A 21,406-nucleotide genomic window follows, 5' to 3' on the forward strand; every position below is an offset into this window, starting at 1 on the left:
AAAATTTACTCATCCACTCCTTTGAAAACTTTGACGATAGGAATTATTTAATTAGGCTGACTTAAGGCAAAGCCATAACACTTCGTTTCGTTCCTAAAACCTTCGGATCAGCTTCTTTGAAGACTCTGATTGACAAATGTATGCCAGTTTAGTGTGTGGAGACGTTTGTTATTTTAGAATATGTAGTTTGATAGTTATTCATGTATTAAGATGACTATTGTTTGTGTCACAGATAAAATCTCGCCTACAAAAACACAACGCCGAAGTCATTACAAAAATGCATGCTTTATATTTAGCAATAATTTAAGCACAAACAAACAGAACGTTTTTAATTCGAGTTCCACACATAAATTAAACTCCATATTTGTTTAGGTTTGCCTTTATATTTTACAGATTGTGCACAACCATTAGTATGGGAAAGATAAACATGCCCATTTATATTTTAACGTAACCTATCGAAAAACAATGAGGCCATAGGGCTAAATATAGCTTAAGATATTTATGGTACTCGACCATTTACGGAGCAAATCTTGTATAGTAGGCGGCACGGCAGAGTTTCTGTTATACAACAGTAAATCTGTACAACGCTGTAAATATGCCACTTGTTAATAAATCAATTGTGTGATGGCATGACACCATGCGTTAGTTTCCTTCTCCAATAGAGAATTGCCATTCCAATTGAAAAAGCTTTCAAAATACGAAGCGCACTCGAAGGCTAGGCAAAATTTACGAACGAGCTGACTTTACATACAATGAGGTCGGTCGATCCAATTACCTTATTTGTAGCTATTGCATTGTGGACAGAACTACAATCAAAGTGCGGTGCTAGATACCTCTATCCTACGTTTTTTGTACGTGGTGGATTGAAAGTAGACAAACATGAGTTTCCCTGGCAAGTCAGCATTCAGGTAAGTCTGTTAAAGGTATAGAAATCTTCGACCGACGTTATAATTAGTTATATCGGGGTCAGTTTGGTTCAACCTTCGTAGAGGCAAACTTCTTAGACGATGAAGTATTAATAAAGTTATTGGCGACCCGAGCTTTAACGACAAAACTATCTACTCTATCCGATCGGTAATGGTACGGCTTGACTCAGGCAACAAATCCCTTTCTAACAGGTTAAGAAAACATGAGTTAAATTGTCAGCAAGTAAAATTTGGCGCGTGATTCATTTTCACTCCGTCATGGTCTTTTGAAAAATGCAAGCTTTAAGAACGAACACCGCCCCACCATATATCTAGCCGTGGCTATAGAGATTTTAGAATGTATTTTTCGATTGATACGAGGAATCCTGTTTTCAAATGAGATTTAGGAGCAACTGAGGCTGATTCGGCTTGACTTGGTACAATAAAAAATGTTGGAATCGTAAAAAACCTCAATATTATCTATGCAATTTCTTTATTAATTAATTAGCATGATGTTTTGGGTTTGAATGATTAATTTGACAAAACACACAGAAGGGTCTACATTTATATTAGCCATTCTGTTTGAGTTTCTACAAGGACGTTCGAAAAGGCTTGATAATTTTGAACTCGATTAACTCGGTTACCCACGTATAAATAATTTTTCCCACTTGCCGGCAGATCTTAAACTGTGGCTTTCCCTCTAATTCTCCATTATGTTTTGCAGAGAATTACATTTTAATATAAAAGTAAAACCATGCTAAGCAGGCAACAGGCGTTGTCTTTAGCTTTAAACGGCAAGCAATATTTAAGGGCAAAATTGCACCCATCTATGTATTGAAGACAGCACTTTCCTACATGGAAATAAAACGATGCCACGCATAATGTTATTTCATCTATTTTTAAATCGTTTTATTGTAACAATACTAACATTTGACATTAACAGAGATACCTCAACAATATGCCGGAGCCGCGATGGGTCCATCAATGTGGAGGTTCCATTCTCAGCGAGACCTGGATACTCACGGCAGCCCACTGTATTAATTTCAATTTACGCGATACACCTGTAAAGGTAACGATAGAATCAGTCAAACTAATTCAAGAAAAAATATATGATTTTCTTCAAGATAACAAGATTGAGAACGAAATGTCTGAGGGGTTGATTCAACATGGTTAGTAATGTCGATTGTCGGGTAAAGGCAAATCCTCCCGATGCTTTAATCACCTAGCATGGCATGTCGATATTGACGATACGTTATGGCAATGCATATTGCTCGACCAAATTTTTCCAGGATGCCACTAGCCCTCCACTTGTTCGTTGTCCTGTAGTAGTCTCTACCGGCAAGAAAGGTCTCTAACCCATACCTTTTCTCGTTCATGAAAAAATGTTCCTTAGTGACAATCGAATTAGTATTTGATTTGTAATTTTGAGATCCTTTTTGTCGAAACTCTTTTGTTAGCGTTTCATATCTTATAGTAAGGAAATACAATTGAGTATGGATTGATACATGTTATATATATATATATATATAACATGAATATGTATAAGACATAGACACGGTTAGCGAAACAAGGTAATGCATTATTTATCGGTACGTCTTAAGGTCACTTTACTACGTTTGAAGAGCTCCATTCCGTGTCGGAATGTCGTACCTGTTGATGTACTTTCTCTTATCTCACCTATTTGTGACTATGAGCTTATTTTTACCAAGTTCTCTGTAAAAACAGATCAGTCTGAGAACACATCAGCATTTTCGAAATCACTTATATCATTGCGCTTATCTCGTATCCCCAAACAGTAACTCGAAAGCGATACGATCTAACACTGAAGTATGTTTGCTATGCATAAAATAAATATTTTTATATTGACAAATAAAATGGAAATTTATGGTTTGTGTGTAAGAAAATTTTCTACGATGAATATACTTTCTGAACTTTCGACGTGAATGGTAGGTAGAGAAGTTGTTTTTCTACTTGCGCGTAATTTTGTGTGCTTCTTATTAATTATGGACAGCTCTCCGATGACCACTAGAGTATTTACGATAAATTACTATACCTAAAAGATGTTAGTCAACATTAGCCGTTCCGATGACAAATATAAGAATCACAATGCGTTTGTAACAAGCCTGATCGTAAGAGATGCTTAACCCATACAAACAGTATAGGTATTCGTTGGTCCATATTAATCCTTTTACAGCAGTTTGTCGCTAAGGGTCTTGGAACTTTTTAACTTATCGACAAATGTTGAGTAATGCGTAATCATGCCTAAAAAAAGTCTCTGTTGGCGTCTAGAAAATTATTTTGATATTATTGGGATTTGATTTGATCCTGGGAAATTATAAGTGGTACCCTTACAATAGAAGAAAGCCTGTTTTGTCTGAAAGATTTCTTGGGAGTGTTAATAGTTAGCAGTTCTTTGAATTCATTATCTATTTCAAGTTGCAGGTACGTATCGGCTGAATCAGCGAAAGAGAAGATCCTCACTCCATTCAGTTTCATAAATACATTTTTCGGTGCTAATTATCCTATTACAAGCTAAGATTCAGCGGAGACGAACAGATGGATTGGTGTTCAAAAAGAACCGCTTTAACGAACTTGCATGACGTGTCAAATAATGATTCTACTTATACCCTCCGGTTTTACAGGTTGTAGCCGGAGTCGATCACCTATATTCTCAGGAAAGTGGCCTGCAAACATCGAATGTGCTAAAAGCTATCAGTCACCCGCTGTACGATTCACAGGGAGTTCAGGTAGTTCATAATTTCATAGACCTTTGCGTGGCGTACCCTTTAATGCGTGAGGTTTGTTCATGCTATTCAATATTTTTTAATTAACTATCACTTGCTTGGAATATGACTATAAATTTATGATAGCATTATGTAGTCGGGTATGTCATATCAAATTTTAGCCTGAGCACGTTTTTTTAGAGTGCTATCCTAACGGTTCGAAGAATATACTTATCTGTTTGTTGAATGATATTATAAGAACATCTAACGAACAAAGATCATCATTAAAACACAACAGGTCCTAAAACACAATCAAAGCCTATACACGCATTCAGATGTACTGCTATAGACCTTTTTATGAACGATGAAAATAGCTAAGCATTACAGGAAGTTAATCTTTACTAGATGTGCAACAGATATGATTACCAAACTAACAGTTACCAGGGTACTCGAAAAGTAGTAGTGCACTATAGATTTTAGGCATGGTTGGCATCGGCGGCTTTATTCGCTAGTTGTGAACAAAAAGTTAATCTATATTTTGAGCTCGAGTCGAACTCCTGAACTTCTGAGAGTATACTTAACTGGTTTTTCACGCAGGCTTATTATCTTCGATGGCGATTGGATTTGCCACTACCCGCCTCCACGTAGCGGAGTAATGGAAAATATGTGACGCCCATGTATGCCCCATAAAAGAAGCTTACGTGACTACGAAGCCAAACACGCGTACCTCATGGCTCCCGTAGTGGTATAGCCCAAAAGATTTTGGAGCTGGAAGCTATGAGGCACCCTATGCCGAGGGTAGGCGAAGGACCAGAGATCTATTAAGATGATATATAAATATGGGTCCAAATCTTGAACTAAAGACATTTCTTTTGTACCGGGGGTTAATGCCCATATCGGATGACTCTTATTCGTCTTTCGGATTATCCTTGAGTAGCCACCTGATTTTTAAAAAATCCCGTGCCAGTTATATAGTTCAGATCTAAACGCCCCAAATAGCAGCCATTAGGAGCCAATAGCGGCACCCAAGGGATACACGCTCTGGTTTCTATTGTAAGTCGTAAAACCTCAAGAAACCAGTCGTTTTACATAAATACATTATGCTGAAAAATTGACTAGGCTGATACGTTTGTTCTACGGAAAAGGATATAGAACGGGTATAGTAAAAAAGAGTCCATTTAATTTGTTATTGGCCTCATCACTATTTTATAACTTGTTTGCTATTTATCGAAAAACAAAGTAGACAGAACAAGAAGAATCATGATTTTTAGACAAAATGCCCTAGCAAACTACCTAAGCAAATTGCTATAACATGTACTGCGATTCGGTACGTTTTGGTCTCAATTTTAAGAACGATATAGCTTTAGTCGAGCTGTTCGACCCTCTAAAATTGAATAATTCAACGGTCTGCCCTATTCACTTGCCAAGTAAGGAATCACAGAATTTCGAGGGTCTGACTTGTATGGCTACCGGTTGGGGAAGAACCAGTGAATACGGCGATCAATCGAAAAAGCTTCTTAAAGTTGCTTTGCCGGTTTTAAACAGGTAAATTTCAAATCAATTTTTTTTTTTCTAAAATACTAATCACTAAACAAATAAACAGGATGACCGCAAGGCAAAACTTTTAAAGTGTGTATTTCGAGTGATCAATTGATTTGCTTACGCACAACTTACATGTGCGGCATTATCATCTAGGAAGAGCACAGTACACTGTGATTCTATGATATAACACTTCTAATTCCGTCTTTATTGATGCACATAGCACACAAATCAACAAATTAATCTGATCGTAGGTCATTTTTAAAACATTTACTCTTGTTGATTACATTGGCTAACTGAAATAATTAAATTTGACTTCAGCACGGTCTGTCAGAATAAGTATAAGAAAGTTCTGAAGACAGCCTTGGAGACTTTTGCTGCAACAAAAATTTGTGCCGGTCGCTTAGACAAGGATGGCTACGGCGTTTGTCAAGGAGATTCAGGAGGACCGCTTACCTGCTCTGTCAACTATACCATGGTAACCGTATCCGAGTAATCACATGGAAAAACACGTGAACGAGAAAATTTTCGCCAACGATTGCAAAGCCCAGCTGAAAATTATGCTCCTTTCGTAAAACTAACCTAATACGTCGCATAATACCTAGCTAGTAGTAGTAGTAACTATAAGTGTATAGTTCCCGCACATGAAACCCACATTTCGTTCAACGCTAGATGATGAATTTCTTCCGTATACATCCATAAAATGAGATCGCTTCCAGTACAAAACTTTGAAACCCTATACATCAATTGCACTACATATCCAGCTAGTGAAAACGAACGCTCTTAGAAGCAGTGGTTATGTCGGGGTGTAGGAACAAACAACTGGCTCGACTGTCAATGGTCATGCGTCTCTTTTTAACAAATAATAATAACTATAATAATAATATCTTACTTTCTCTTTTTTATGTGTTGCAGGGAAGTCAATCAAGGAACGTCCTTGTTCTAGCCGGAGTAAATTCGTTCGCAAAAAGGTGTGGATCGATCGTTTACCCCCCAGTCTTCACAAGGGTTTCCCACTATCTCAAGTGGATTCGCCAGGTAACTCTTATGAACTAGAGACGGCACAGGTCGTGTTTGCGGTTTAAGTCTATTCTTACCTTGTCTACCGCCTGCATGACACCTAATTTTAATCATGCAGCTAATGATGCCGGCCGCCGCTTTGACTGACTGATACACAATTGCAAACTATAACTAAATCTTAAATTTCTTCCCTGGAAAAAATGCAACATAAAAAGGAGCAGAATTTTGTACAATTATTATCAGTATGTGCTGAGAATAAATTGTCATCTGGAATATGTTCAAAGTGAGCAAATTTTTGAGAAAACATGTCGTTCTTTAAAGAAGAAGGATTTTGTTGATAGCCGTAAGCATCGAATTTGTTCTTTTCACTTATCTTTTTTTAACTTTACAGGAAGTAAAAATAGAAGAAGGGATTAAGGTAGAATACGGGGACAAATGTCCAGTTTTTTCCTGCTTTTCCGCTTTCATTATTCATAATTCAGTACCGAAATACGATTTCAGTACCAAATAAAAAAAACTCAATTTTTATATTTATCTTTCGAAAGAGTGCTCGTTATGTATGTGTTGGCCATAAACATTTAATGGCCTTTTTTTTAATAAATTATCTTTACTATTTATTATGGTCATCCATTTTTCAGCTTGTTCACTCCCTTCGGGGCCGCGACATTTGACTAAGAGGTTTCCAATATTGCGTCCATTCACTGTTTATGACCAAATCAATATTTTCTCACAGTTTTTATGAAACGGCTGAGACATCGTTAAGCGGTTATGTTTGTATGAGTCGTAGCAAATAAAATCAATAACACTTTCTCAAGCGGTCGTGTCACAAACGTATAATGTGAAAAAAGTAAAAGTTGATCAAAGGAGGTTGAGCAAATGCTGAATTTAAAAATTTCTTGTCACATTAACACACTGACACGCTCTTTTCATCCGACTAAATTTAATTAAGGTCTACACGAACGTCCATCCGCGCCGTCATACGATGAAATGGTAAAATAACATTCTATATCATATCTATAATATAAATCAGTAGAGTGATGCCAGTGTAAGAGAATGTACGGAGCAAAGGCTAATAGTATTTTCTTCAATTATCAATAACAGCGGTGATTTTGTGTCGCTATTTATATAACTTAACAACATATTACATGATAGTTGAGTTCCACCGAGCTTACGTGTTAGTGTGGTATGATAATATGTATTCTGATATGTCAACAGGCTGTCATGATCGCGTTCTTTTATATTGTTAACCTTGTCACAAAAACGGGCATACCCAGTAGATTAAGCGAGACAGATCACATTGTTGACTGCATTTAAGTTATCCTTGTATTGCATTTTTGTGATATTTATTACAACTAGCTATCATGAACTATTTTATATGTCACCTTCTTTCATTTATACGTTTCGAAAGCAGCCGTAGCAATCTTCTTCGACCACAAACTGGATCATAACAAGTTTTTGAAGTCTTCTTTTTTCTCCCGGTATCGTCAGGTTGCGCGTTTGTCGTGTTTACGTCGTTTCTCAACACATGCCGAATCAAAATCAAAGGAAGAGAAAAGACTAAAAGTAAGCCTCTTTGTTCTCTCTAATTTTATTCATGTTACATAACGTCCTCAGGTTATTCTCGATATCTATCGGGCCCCTGCGAATACGCCCACGTAACACCTATAAATAGAGAGGCCGGGGAAACGGCGAGTCCGTATACGCAAAGCATATGCGTGTGCCTATGTAGACGTAGTGCGTTTTTAAATAGTTGTTACAACAGCCTAAAGGACGAACAAAGCTTGACAAAGCGGTCGGGAAATGAAAAAGCTCAACTGCAAATGCGCGCCCTTCGTCGGACTCGTGGTGGTCCTTATAAAGTAATCAACACATACACGCAGCACCTTGAGTGCACGTAATTCTGCTGTGGTTAGGAGAAAATATCGGTTGCACTCTTCAGAAAGGTCTTATTCATGGCTTTGGGTATTTTAGTTGCCAGAACCGGAGTGAGCGCTAACGGCGGGGGAAGGGGGCAAATATATCATTTACATACTTATAGTGCAATCGATGTTGATGATAGATTGTGTTCGAATCTCATATAATAGAAAAATACGATCCGTAATATTTCCTCTACTATACTTTCGGGTGAGCAATTTTTGAGACGTGTACACGTTAGCACGGTGTTAGCAAGCACATTATGTGCAATCTGCTCAAAGCTGATACTCTTTAAATGCAACTTTAAAAAAACGTTGAAAAGTGATCGCAAAAGCTATTTTCTCAAAAAATTCTTTCGGAAATTTCTTAAAAACACACAAATATCCATATGGTGATCTAAATGATCGTTACTGATAACTCATTGCACAACAAATACATTAATTGACAGACAATGCATCATTGCCGCATCATCCTCTAACCGTTCTCAGCGTTATTATGCTAAATGACCCTGCATTTAGGTGTTCGCTGATCAGACAGTTTATAGGAGTTTTCAGAAAATCGCTTATAATTTAAATTATTATATGCGCCATTGGAATCACTTTTGTTGACTGAAACAACCAGCCTGTATCTGTGCTTTTGAGATTGGCGGAAACCTTAGAAAATGGTACAACAACGCAATTACTTAATTTTAGTTAAAGTTCATTTCAATGCCGTAACTGCCATTTTTTACAAGCTTGCATAAAACAAACTACAGATTCTATAGAAAATTATACATTATTTCTTGCACAACTCTACAATAGACATTGTAAATAAACCTCGACGGACTTGTTCGCATTGTTTAGTGTCACTCACATTGTACCTACAGAACCTGATAACTTTATAGCATAATCATCTTAGTGACCTAATTAGAAAAAGAAATAAATGTGTGGTTTTTGAAGATAATGTTGATAAGGCATATTATGAAGTTCAATATAAAAATTTTGGTTTGATTAATATGAAAAGTAATGCGTGCGTGTGTGTTTTTCCTTTAAAGTGACCCATGTAGCATCAGTTTGGTCGATTTTGTGTTAGCGTATATTGTCCGTTTGATTCTGATGACTGGTTGAATTTTTTTTATTTTAATAACGCGAAAACTCTTTTTTTTTCCCATAAACTATTACGCTAATGAGAGAAGTGAGAACTACATTATTTCGAAGAGTAAATCGTCATTAACTAAGTCGTGTCTTTTTTTTTGAGGAAATTAGTCAAATTTGATAAACTCTATTTATATAATAATTAAATTTATGGTTTTAGTGGCTTGATCCACTCGATTTCGGCGTGCTCATTGATAATAATACCCACAAGATGCATAATCTGAGGGCAATATATTGAACCTGAAGCTTTAATTTCGCTTAAAACAATTTTGAAATATTTTCATCCAAATATGACATGTTTTGTCAGATAATATCAATAAAATGGAACGTTCACCGAAAATTAGTACATTTTGTCTAAAGCGTATTGGTATTGATCTAGAGTTTGTTCTACTTTAAATAAATAACACAAGCTTACCGAGTGACATCAGGTGTTTTGTCATTTGACAAGCCCGATACTAATTCTTATGGCAGGATTTGCAGCGCTTTGGTGTAAAGGAAATGGTAAAAAAACCTGCAAGAGCCGTACTTGAAATATAAAATATCGGCTTTTAAAATAAAAAATGCTGTATATTTTAAGCTGCAAGGTAACAAATCAACTACTTCTACAAAAAAAAGGCTCGAAATCTTCAGTTGATCTGGTAGAGATGTGATGCTATTTAAAAAAACTGCTGTGTATACAACTATGCTAGATGTAATTAAAGAGCTTTTGACTTATTTATTCTATGAGGTGAAAAAGCTGAAGATTTGCTTTATTGATTCTTTACATCGTTTCGGTCACTGACAGAAGTCTACTAAACATTCAGTCTACAGGGGCAGACACGCATCGCTCTGTAGCCATTACATTTCTTCGTTTCTCTAAAACGCAAATTAGTAGTATCAGAACACTGTAGAGCGTACATGAACTAACTTTTTCATTTCTATGCACGTACATGCCACAAACATTTCGCCGTGTCTCTTCAAAAATATAACCCTTGTTTCCTCAAACATTATCAGCTGTGTTATGCACCACCATACGGATTATAAAAAAGAAGTTCGACGCCCGACGAACAAAACAACATTCGTAAACTGAGTTACCAGACTCCCAAACCCAATATTTAACATATGATGATATATATTGAATTAGTAAGCCTACTTTCATTAAATTTATAATGGCGTTACTTATTGGGTAATGAAAATGGGGAACAGCTCTACCATTGAACTATCAATTAATAACCTCAGTTACAAATATTGATCAATAAGAAAAATGTCTGTCTGCATAAATCAAGATATGTGTCACAAAAAATTCTCGTAACAATTACTTGATAAGGAGAGCAAGTTTGAATTATCTGCACAGGGAGAAATAATATAACAAAGAAAACGAAAACGGTATGAAAATTGGGCCTAACAAACAGCACAGTTGATTACTGTTTTAATCACACGTTTATCTTTTTAACACTCGTCGTATTATTCCGTGATACTCATTAGGTTTATGATTCCAGAGCTATTCTGAATGGTGACGTTTTAATCTCATCTTCTCAATTCCACATAAATTGGAGTGCACAAGAAGCTCAATTGAATTTGCCGCTCTAAATATTTGAATATTTGCACCTGTTAGGTGCACTAATAATAAGATCTACATATTTTAGTGAATAAAAGAAATTATTTTTATTTGTTTCTCATTCCATATTTCGTTCTCTCTTTTCAAAATAGATAGCTTACAGGATAAATGAAACCGCTTCCTTTTAGGCAGCTCTACAGTTGCTTTTTGTCAAGAGGCCCACTATGGTGAAGCGTCTATTGATGTATTTAATCCTTGCGCAGGTCCGCGAAAACCTCCTCGACACCATCCTTAGTGATTATCATAATGTGCGCGCTATCTCCACATTGGGAATCTCGCTCAGCAGCAGAGATAAAAACATCCTTGATCAAAGCGATCGCCTGATCCTTACTCAAAGGCGCCTTGTCGGGGTTTTCCTGATTTTTCTTGCCTACCTAATGGGAAAATGATTAGCATCAAACGTTGTTGACATCAGTATTTTTTTATCGTTAGCTTAGAATTAACAACTGACTGATATTTTTCGATTTCCGATATATATATATATATTCCATTTTATATTTTCACTATCCAATATGAGTAGATTGATAAAAATTCATATAAATTAGAAATTTGACAACGAAAGGAGATAAAAATTTTACAAAATAAACCTTACTATTATTCAAGCGGATTAAAATAGTACTTTATCGTGACAGACTTACAATGCTATCGAGTAGTGGCATAATTAAAGCAGATGAACTGCCCCCTGAAGCATATTCTAACGTCTCCATATGACCAACAGGATCGTAGGCGTACAGAGCCCCTTTACCCTTCTCGTCTAACCCAGCCAGCATATTCCATACGTAATAAGGAAAGAAGCGCCTGCAAGTTTTTATTTATTCACAAATACAGTTCATTGATCCACAGTATAAATGGAAGCCTATGCTAAATACTTCTCGATACTGTCTGTTAAACTTATATTTCAAACCCGCATTTCAAGACAGGCATGATTGGTTGTAGTGTGTCGTAATCACTAGATAAATACTAATAGTAAATTAGCTCCCAACTAAATTTTAAAAACCGTAAAAAATATTTCTTGTCTAATTGAAATTGATTGGTTAAAAGTATGTTCTATCTCACCCGTGACATTCAAAGCCACACACATGCTAGTTTACGGTACAGAAAAAGTTTTCTCAAGCAATTAAAGGTTCTCGCCGTCCCAATGACGGCGCAAACAGTAGTCGTAACGACAAGGAAAGACCTTTTCAAAATCGACAAACCTTCCGTAGAGCATCGTCATACAACACTGCGCTACAGCCAACGTGTTCATATCCTGGTCGTGCTCATAGTTGTACATCCTTAGCCTGGCCTCTAGGTACTTGCTAAATGTTAGCGAATCGCACCAACATCCGGCTGATGCCAATACAGCGTTGTTCGTACTACCCCAAATGAAATGTAGATGATAAAAACATTATTCATATCTTCAATTACAGCAGACAAATACTTTGTCATTTCGCGACAATTTGAAGTGTATATTATGGTATTGTGATAACTACTCCAATGATAATGATGATTCATATTAGTCGACAGACCTTCAACACTTATCTTACTAAAATAAGTATACAATGTCATGATAAAAAAAGCCTCTAAACGGTTAGTATATCTATATAATATCTCCTATAGCTTTAAGTGGATGCGGCAGAAAAGTCATATTTCACGCCCAAATTGTATTTCCAACTGATTTTATGGTCTGGTTTTTTTAACACCGAAGATAACTTACAGCTTGAAGAGTCTCGTCTGCTTTCTTGTGAGTACAGTAGAACCACTGCAAAGACGAGTATCGCTGGCAATAATGGCATAATCTTCGCCAGCAATCGCTGCCAGTGAACTGAAAAAGAAACAAGAACGATACCAAAGACATTCATACGACGTCCGCAAGGACCAGCTTCTTCACAATGGACACTTCAGTTTATAATAATATAATAACAGTAATATGCCCAACGGCAGGGAAATAAACGGAAATATTTTTTTGGCTATATATAAATAAAACGCGAACAGGAAAAGCACACTGCATGGTTTTGAATAAAGCTGGATTGACCCATTTCAATTGCTTGGCAGATGTCAACATATTCGGCCGTTGTTTATACCAAATTGATCAGCTCTCAATTAGCAAATACTTGATTAAAAGTATTTCTCAATGAAAAAGTACTAAACAATAATTTTCTCCTGCCTACCTGATAAAATTTATATTTTTAAATGAAAAAAAATTAACGAAATCATTTATTGATCTTCTCGAAGCCAACATGTGTATATATACCGAGTGTGTTACTTGATAATAGCGGTCAAAGCTAGTGGCCTTTACTTGAAAGCTACTCGGTAGAAACCCATTTGTAAATCATGAGTGAATTCACGATGTTTATTGTGGTTGAGTGACGTCTGTGCGTGGACGTGATTAGCGAACGACAAAATTAATTTAATTCTGTACGACATGCTGACGCATTTTCAACATTGTAAATAGGGATTCTCAAAAGCCTTTTTGGCAACCAGCGTTACAAGTCCTTCTTTACCTCGTCGCATTGTCCTAATGCCTCCACAAAGATACACTTTATGATTAGAAAATTAAATTGCTCCAAATCATACACATATCTTGAAATCGCTTTAGCCTAGCATCATATGAGAAATCTTGTAAATACCGCTTTGATCTTTAGGTTTTTTCCGCAGTAAATAGATTAGATCTTATTTCCAGAGCGACATTGGTAGCTCAAAGGCGTGGATTAATCAACTTATAAGAACTTTCTACCTAAAAACGCAGATTAGTATTATTGAGCCTCGCGACTCTGTAATTGATAATGAATAGTGAAACAAAGATTGTTCTTGTATGAAGGCAATCGCGTATGAATAAAGTGTGTGCGTGAAAAGCACATAAGATGTCAGCTAAGGGTACAATACTCAAACAGGCATGATAAACTCTCTGAATAAATATATGATATCTATATTTTCTATTTTTGTAATTGACGCAATAAGGTTTTCCTGAGAAAAAAAGTATTGTCTGCGTACTTATGGGGATAACCTGTTGATAAATATACGATTATTGTTATAAGTTGTCCGCAAAAGGACCATTATGAGATTGTAGGAAAGACAGATCTACCAGACGTAAAATTCTCGCTCATTTCCTATTAACGTACTTCACGTGATACCTTGTTATCAAACTAAACTAACAGTCAATTGCAGCTGCTCCTTCTCAACATGTTCATCAATCACCCATACAGTGTTTGCTAAAGAATGCTTGTTATTCGATATTACACCGAGACAATGCGTTTCAAGTGACGTACCCGCCATTGTCTTCATATGGATTGAAGCTGTTCATCTGGAAAGGTCGCCCTGCAGCTATTATGTGTGTTTTATCTTCTTGGTCGATAAACATTGTGCTCGCTGATCGACGGAACCACAAAACGGAAAGTGATCACTGAAAAAAGTTTCAAACAAAGAGTTTCAATTAGCTCCAGGAACTACGAATATACCATTCGTATAGACGGTGATGCGGCAAATTATACAGCCGGTTGGCCAAACAAACATTCCCGTATGTAAATAAACAGACGATAAGCAGACGCCATATCAGCCGACAAAACAAACATAACAACATTTGTTGCGCAAATGAAATCTGATTCAAACAGTTGAGACCTGCGCGCGAAACTCGCGGAGCTGCCTTTTACTATAATACCAAATCAGTACCGAATAGGCAGTTAAGCACGAAACCACAAGCTTTCAACTTGAAACAGATTATTGGAAAAGAGAAGAAAGTAATGGACGTTAACGTTAATATCCGAAACACTCGTCGTATAACGTCAATGCATACCAATGGTGCAGCCTCATATTATTCTTTAGGTAATATCAACTATTAGACTTCAAGCTAACCGGGTGGACTTTGAAACTGAATAACTTTTGAACTAAGCGCCGCTAGCAGACGGAAATTGATTGGAAAGTATTCCAGTCTTCTAGCAACTTGTAAGCCAAAACCGGTTGAGTTCATTCTAGGAGAAATTATTTTAGATAGAAGAACATAGTCTATAAAGTCTAAAAGGTCAACGCGTAGTGATCAAAATATTTTTTGCCGGAAGGCCACAGCACTGCGAGAAGTCAGCGAACATTGTTGCATATGTTAAGCAGGAAAGCCTTAAATCAAAGCGGCCTACGTGAATGGTGCAAACGATTAAGCGACTGAGATTGGAACCTTGAAAATCACCGATAAAGTGACAAGATGTCATAGCCCGAAGGGCAAGAACGCGTTTCCGCAATGAAGAAGACTTTTAACGAAAGCAGAATCTTAAATCTAAGGGCTCTACCGGCCAAAACTCGCGTTCACAAGAGTGACATATAGCGAATTACAGAGCTATAATTCAAATACTGAAAATACAAAAACTAAGTAAAAGATGGGCGTTCCGTGAATAGATTACAATCCAGTTGAAAACGCGCGGTGTATTGAATGTGCAGTATGCGTGACTTAAGTCAACAAAAAACCTTCGTGTAGCATATTGTCGCTATGGATGAGTACGGTGTTGGATAACTTCTCCATGCTTCAATTACTTCCAGGATTGAGCAAAAGAGTATTCAACGGTAATTTTAATCCGCTTATTCTCTCAATTGAAGTCTATATTATTACAAGGCCTTGTATGCCCTAAAAAGGACAACTAATGGGCAAGCGTATCGCAGCAACGATTTGTAAAAAAAATTACATATGGGAACCCAATTGTGAATTTATGGCCGTCCATGAACTGCGAGAGCAATGCCACAAGCGCTTAAAAAAAGGAAGAGTACCTTTAACAAATTACAAATCATTATTCTGGCCGAAATAGTTCAAAAGTTATTGGATTTCTAAATTCGCCGGATTTGCTCGAAACAGCCTAATAGAACTACTATATGTGTCTGCTAGTTATTATTGCTTTTATTTTCTACAAATATTCGGTGTGCTGTATTAGAAGTTTATTTACTCACACAATGCGTATTTTCAAAATTTGTTTATATAAATAATATTTTTAAATTAAGTTAATATGGTATACTTGTATTACATTTAGGTCCGTTATTGGAGGAATATTTTGCAATTGGACATGTGCGTTAGGATATTTGTACATGTGCTCAAATAAGCAAGTTCTACAATAAACAAAACCGCTTGCGTCTCACAAATTTTTTCTACGATCCTTAACGGCATACACACTTTCGGCTTTGGTTAACATCCAGTACTCACTTTCTGATCGAAATGCACATACAGTACTTTAGTAATTTATTGCTTAGTAAAGCGCACTTATATAGTTACAATTATGAGGCGAAACAATAAATCACATACGCGTCATAATTCGCAAGTGGTTACTTCCCATCCATTGAAGTAGGATGGTTCCGTATCATACCCAGATATTGTTTTCGAACTTATATGTAGCACTAGAAAAATAGAGATTATGTTAGCTGACGGGCTTGGAGATAATAATATCCTTTATCGACAGCGCCTATTTAATGAATGTTTATCACCAGAACTAGTATAGATTGAAATGTTTAAGCAAGCAGCAGTGTCAAACAGAGCAATAAACAGATTTCGAATTTAGCCATTAGTCGAAAAAAGCAACGAAGCATGGTTTTGATTCTGCCCTTTGTAATCGCGCTGCTTGTTGTAAGTACTGCGCTACAGCTGGTCTCATACATTAATGCAACAGGCAGAAAGAGCTAACAAAACTAGCCAATATGCACATTTGCTGTACGTGTTACATTATCATATGTATAACCCTAACGCGATTCGTATTGAAAACAGTGCTCAATGGTTGAATTTCATCTTATTTCCAAGGTGCTTCTCGCTTTCTGGCTGGTTTATAATAATTATAGATCTTTGGTTAATTCTCGCACCGTAGCAGTCGCATAATTCCTTTTTATACTTGGCTAAACGACGGTCCAGCTGGTGTTCCTAAGTAATTATGCATGCTGCCAGCACGCCATTTTTTCACACGACTGAATATCAATGTTTTATGAAGAATAAGGTGAAGTAAATTGTGTGTGATATGAAAAATTTTGATTTGGTGTCCCTGATCTCAAAGAATTGTTTTTTCTAGGTTACACGCTGTGCTGTAAGGCGTAGAATCGCCGCAAAGTTCTAAACTGAGTCGCCTCATTACTTCGTTAACTGCTTTGAGAATCTCTACAGGGTTATAAAGTCTTTTTCAATTTAGTCGATAAATTCAAGAACGATATCTCAATGGCCGGATCATGCGTAGCCCGGAAGAAAACCGTTTGTTTTATTCCTGCACATACACCGACACCTGAAAGGTCTCACCAAAAGGGATTTAGTATCAAAGTTTTACTGTTGGAAATTATAACGTTTGCCCTCTTCCGAATCAGCCGCACAAAAGCGCAACACCGCATGTGACACGCATGACATTACTGACTTGTCGTCTGCAAAGTGAACAGCGTGCGAGCTATATAAATCTGTGTCTTCTTGGTCATTACTCAGGTGTCGCTGTGGTACCTGTGGAGAGATCTCGAGCTTTTCAGCGATGGGCCTCCCCGCCTACGAATCAAACGTATGTTCGGCTCCATTTGCAATTGGTCTTCATCCCCACAGGATCGATCATGCGTTTGCGGATGTATTAACTATGCTATACATATACTGCAGGATTTCCAAGCAGCTAATATTGAGCGAAATATCATCACGGCATTAAAAGGAGAAATTCGTAATCGATTGGCTATATACAGCTGGATATCCGTTTATCTTTGGCGCTTAGAACTTGGACAGGGAGTTCCGCGCATAGTCACGCTAAGAAAATTATCCGGAGATGCACTGGGCATTAACGCAAGTTTCGAATATGCAGGAAATTTTCAGGTGGAGCTGATTGCCAACCTACCGGGAATTGTCGAACGAATAGGTCTGCCAACACAGTTAACAATTAAAGTAACGTTGGAGAGATTTGCCGGCTGTATACTCGTCACATTCGTTAATACCAACCCGTACCCGCATATGCGATTCAGCTTTCGCAGGATGCCGCGCTTTGTGTTACGAAAAACGTTCATTTCTCCAGAGAACGTCGAGATACAGTCGCGAATACTATCGTGGATCATTGATTTTGCGATTATCTTCGACATCCGAAGTAAGACGCTTCAACCGCTGTACAGTATGAAGGACACCTTACGACCTCGGCAGTGGCATCTCCTACAAATACCTGAAGCTGTTCATAAACAAGGCATTGTTCTGAATGTCGAAATTATTCGTGTGACAAGGGTTCTATGTCGCAACGAAAAAATATTTTGTATAGCTACAGTTGAGAACGCTCCTTGGATTCATATGGACCTTGTGGACCTCGAACCTGCATGCAGGTTCACCATCTCCATTCAGCGAAGTAACCTTTTTCCAGGTTTAGTATCAGTAGACGAAGATAATCCCAATATTGCGCTAGAAACACCCGGCTCAAGGGTAGTTATATGTTCAGTCATTCCCAACAGTGATGCAGACCGAGCAAATATTCTCGAGCGGGATGTCATTATCGAGGTCAACGGGATAACGGTGATGAATGCGCAGCATGCCGCAACATTGCTAGACAACAGTGGTAATGTGGCCGTTATAATTGTGGAACGTAAAATTGCATTTAAATGGTCCCGTACCCATTTTCGGCTACTTCCACGAGAGCGGTCTATTAGACTGTCAACACTGCAGGAAACCTGTGAGTACCCACAGAGTCCAACAACTACAGGCGTAAACTTTAAAGCTGTTATTGGAACTCCAGGCGAAATTATACTTAATGCTTCATCCAAGCGCTTCCAATACATCCGTACAGATGAACGTAGAGCGTCAACAGAAATTAATACAGCTTTCAAGGTGAAACTAAATCCTGACAGAAAATACATCAACTTTGGTTTATGGTCAGCTGTGAAACCTGAACCTGAATTGCTTGGATATGGTTCAATGCACCTGTACGCTTGTCTTGCGCATTGCTTTGAGGCACAGGGCCCAACGATTGTATGTTTTTTTTTTATTTTGATTACATTGAAATGACTTAATTGTTAGAACCTATAATTCTATAACCTATAATATAACGTAATTTAAATTCAGTTATATTAATGCTTGTTTTGTTTAGTGTTCAACTGTTCTTGCAGATCACAATTTAGAAAGTTATAATCAGAAAAAGCACATTCTACATCTTGTTATATATAATGTCTCGCTCTGTTGGCAAATCTACTTGTGATGGCTTAGGGGGTGCAATTGATATAACCTACAGCACGATGCGAATTTTTTATTTGCTACTGTTCACTTTCATGATAACCTTTATTTGAACTATGATGCGGCTCGGACGATACACCACAATAGATTTCTTTTTATATGTAAAAAATGATGTATAGAAATATTACGTATAGGATAGCTAAAGCGCCCATACAGGAATTATTTCCGTTGGATAATTTTTGTACAAAAATATGTCAATTAGTAGTATATAAAATTGATTCGTACCAAAAAGGTCATCACCAGTAAGCAAAAATACAAGATGCAATGCTCTGCTTTCAGATGAATGTTCCGTTAGGACATCCTGACCGTATGAAATCTAAGATGGTACCGCGACCCCTACAAAAACATTTAGGAGTGCCAGGATTCAACAGTCGCCTGTGTCATGGCAATATTGAGCTCCGAATGACCGTCGTATGCTAACTTAAAATATTTCCATACCTAAAACCGCTAGAAAGCGATGTGTCTCATGATTGTAATGCATAATGTAATGGCACTTCTCTACAGGATGCGTTTAATGTCCATCTCTGGACATGAAAACTAAACAACGGCATATAATCTGTATTCAAATCTTTCACTTTGATATCGGTTGCGGGGGGGGGAGAGGGGGAGAGGGGGGGGGTCGTCTGCTTTTTTGGTGGTATGCTGTGGGTCGCTAACACAGATACTTTAGGTGTACTCAGCGTAAAACATCAGTATAGCACTTTTAACAGATGGTTATAATAAGGACACAGTGTCAGTAGCATAATAATACATATTTACCTGCATGTATGTAAAACTTTATTTGTACGTATACAAATTTCGTATTTGTTTTATGTTTTCACCGTCATTTTTCTGCAGCTTTGTAAGCTACAACAATCTCAATTTATGTATATTTTCGTTATGTACAGAACTATATATATATATAATTAGCTTGCGCACGTATCCTCACTGAGGCCGTAGATACTCATAAAAAGTTTGTACATTTTCCGTATTATACAGAAAAAAAGTCAAAAGAAATCGAAAGCAAAACTTTGGGTAACCTGTTATATTCATATTTGAACGACGTAGTCGTTATACATTCCTGAGTTTTAGCTAAAGCAGCGTTGTCTCGGTGCTTTTTTTTTTGCTGAATTCTTGTCTAAACCAGTGGCCACGTAACTATGAAATGAAGCTTTAATGACTGACACCAATTATTTAGTATTATCACCAATTGCTAGTTACACGTACGATATTAATTCAAGGGCTGTTAGTAAGTGGCGATGTTGAACAAAGCCCTTACGCTTATCTCAACGCATGAGTGTCTTAATTGAGAATCAAAGGCTGAACTCGTGCCTAAGCACTCCACAGGTTTGGTTGTTTCTATGGTGTTCAGAACGTGATAGCCTTTTAACACAGCTGCGTTCCGTAACTGTTGACGCAAAAGTCTCAACTATCAGCCGAAGTTCCCGTCCCTGCTGTCGTTTGTCGTGCGATCTGAGCAGCTAAGTCGGCGAATTTGGATGCATAGTCTAAACTCGACTCGTTCATTAGGGACTGAAGGTGGCTCTCCACATCCGGGAGACGAGACTCTAGATTAGAATTTGAGTCCGGAGGGCCCGTAGGTAGAGGTGTAGCCTTAAGAGGCGACTCGAAACTGTTTAGTAGCGAGCCTAGCGACAAATTCGATCCCTCTCCATTGAACCATTGTTTGTTCGGTGTAGACAGCAATGGAGAGAAGTCAAGAGACATCGAAGGTCCTTGGTCTAGTTCGTTCAAATTGAATGGAGCTTTCTTCGGTGTTTCGAGTGTGTCGGATGACAAAGAGGGAATGGATAAACGGAGATCTGATCCAGCAGCGTCAGGTATTTGCAAACTGTGATTCAACTGAATATTCTCACTCCCTGTACTTGGTACGGGCACATCCGGTACAATGTCAGGCAGTGGACTAGGCTGGTCCGAAGTGATAGTTGATGCAATTATTCTCTCCAAAGAAATCTCACCTACAATCGACGTAGATATGATTTTGTCAAGAGACGTTTCCATCTCCGACGGCACCGGCGCTGCGGGAAGAATGTTTCGAACAACGACACCTGACGGGACGCTTTGAGGCGCTCCGCCTACACCAGGTGTAACAGTTCCTTGTACGACAGGACTAGTACGTGGCAGAAGCGGCCGTTGCAATACCATAGCTTGAATAGGCTTACGGCGGGCACGTTGACGTTTGTTGCCCGAGGGAAGTTCAACGCGTATAGAATCGAGTGTAATCGAGTTTTTCTTAAAGGCTCGAGGCGCGTGACCCTGTGGTACGGCGAATTCATTTGGCAAATCTCGTGCCGCTCTCTCCAAAAGTCTCTCCCTTTTTGGCTTCGGTGGTAATGGAGAGACGGTGGGCCCCGTGGCAACCGCTGCCGGTGGATGGGGCTTCAATTTAGGGGCTGTTACTGCTGCCG

General features: G+C 37.8%; 2 protein-coding genes across 8 annotated transcripts in view; one reads left to right on the forward strand and one right to left on the reverse strand.

Annotated features, from left to right (window-relative positions):
• Positions 1–544: 544 nt before the first annotated feature.
• LOC111250747 (DNA polymerase subunit gamma-1-like) overlaps positions 545–21,406 on the forward strand; it is a 30,404-nt gene continuing 9,542 nt past the window's right edge. For 2 of the 7 annotated variants that reach the window (XM_086989296.1, XM_086989297.1), the window contains exons 1-10: positions 545–908; positions 1,849–1,974; positions 3,548–3,652; positions 4,980–5,173; positions 5,489–5,645; positions 6,083–6,205; positions 7,676–7,750; positions 17,238–17,307; positions 17,596–18,737; positions 19,278–19,409. In XM_086989296.1, the coding sequence (XP_086845422.1) occupies positions 753–908; positions 1,849–1,974; positions 3,548–3,652; positions 4,980–5,173; positions 5,489–5,645; positions 6,083–6,205; positions 7,676–7,750; positions 17,238–17,307; positions 17,596–18,737; positions 19,278–19,409 (2,280 nt within the window). In that variant the 5' untranslated portion in view covers positions 545–752. The other 5 variants (XR_015327803.1, XM_086989292.1, XM_086989293.1 and 2 more) reach the window with 5 other exon arrangements.
• Prosbeta6 (proteasome beta6 subunit) lies at positions 10,854–14,301 on the reverse strand. The gene is made up of 5 exons (XM_022806444.2): positions 14,080–14,301; positions 12,528–12,635; positions 12,028–12,186; positions 11,470–11,629; positions 10,854–11,205 (listed from the first exon to the last, which is right to left on the reverse strand). The coding sequence occupies exons 1-5, from the start codon at positions 14,169–14,171 to the stop codon at positions 11,020–11,022; spliced, it is 705 nt and encodes a 234-aa protein (XP_022662179.1). The 5' UTR covers positions 14,172–14,301; the 3' UTR covers positions 10,854–11,019.

This window comes from Varroa destructor, unplaced genomic scaffold, assembly GCF_002443255.2.
Source record: "Varroa destructor unplaced genomic scaffold, Vdes_3.0 BEIS01000005.1, whole genome shotgun sequence".
Lineage (NCBI taxonomy): Eukaryota > Metazoa > Arthropoda > Arachnida > Mesostigmata > Varroidae > Varroa > Varroa destructor.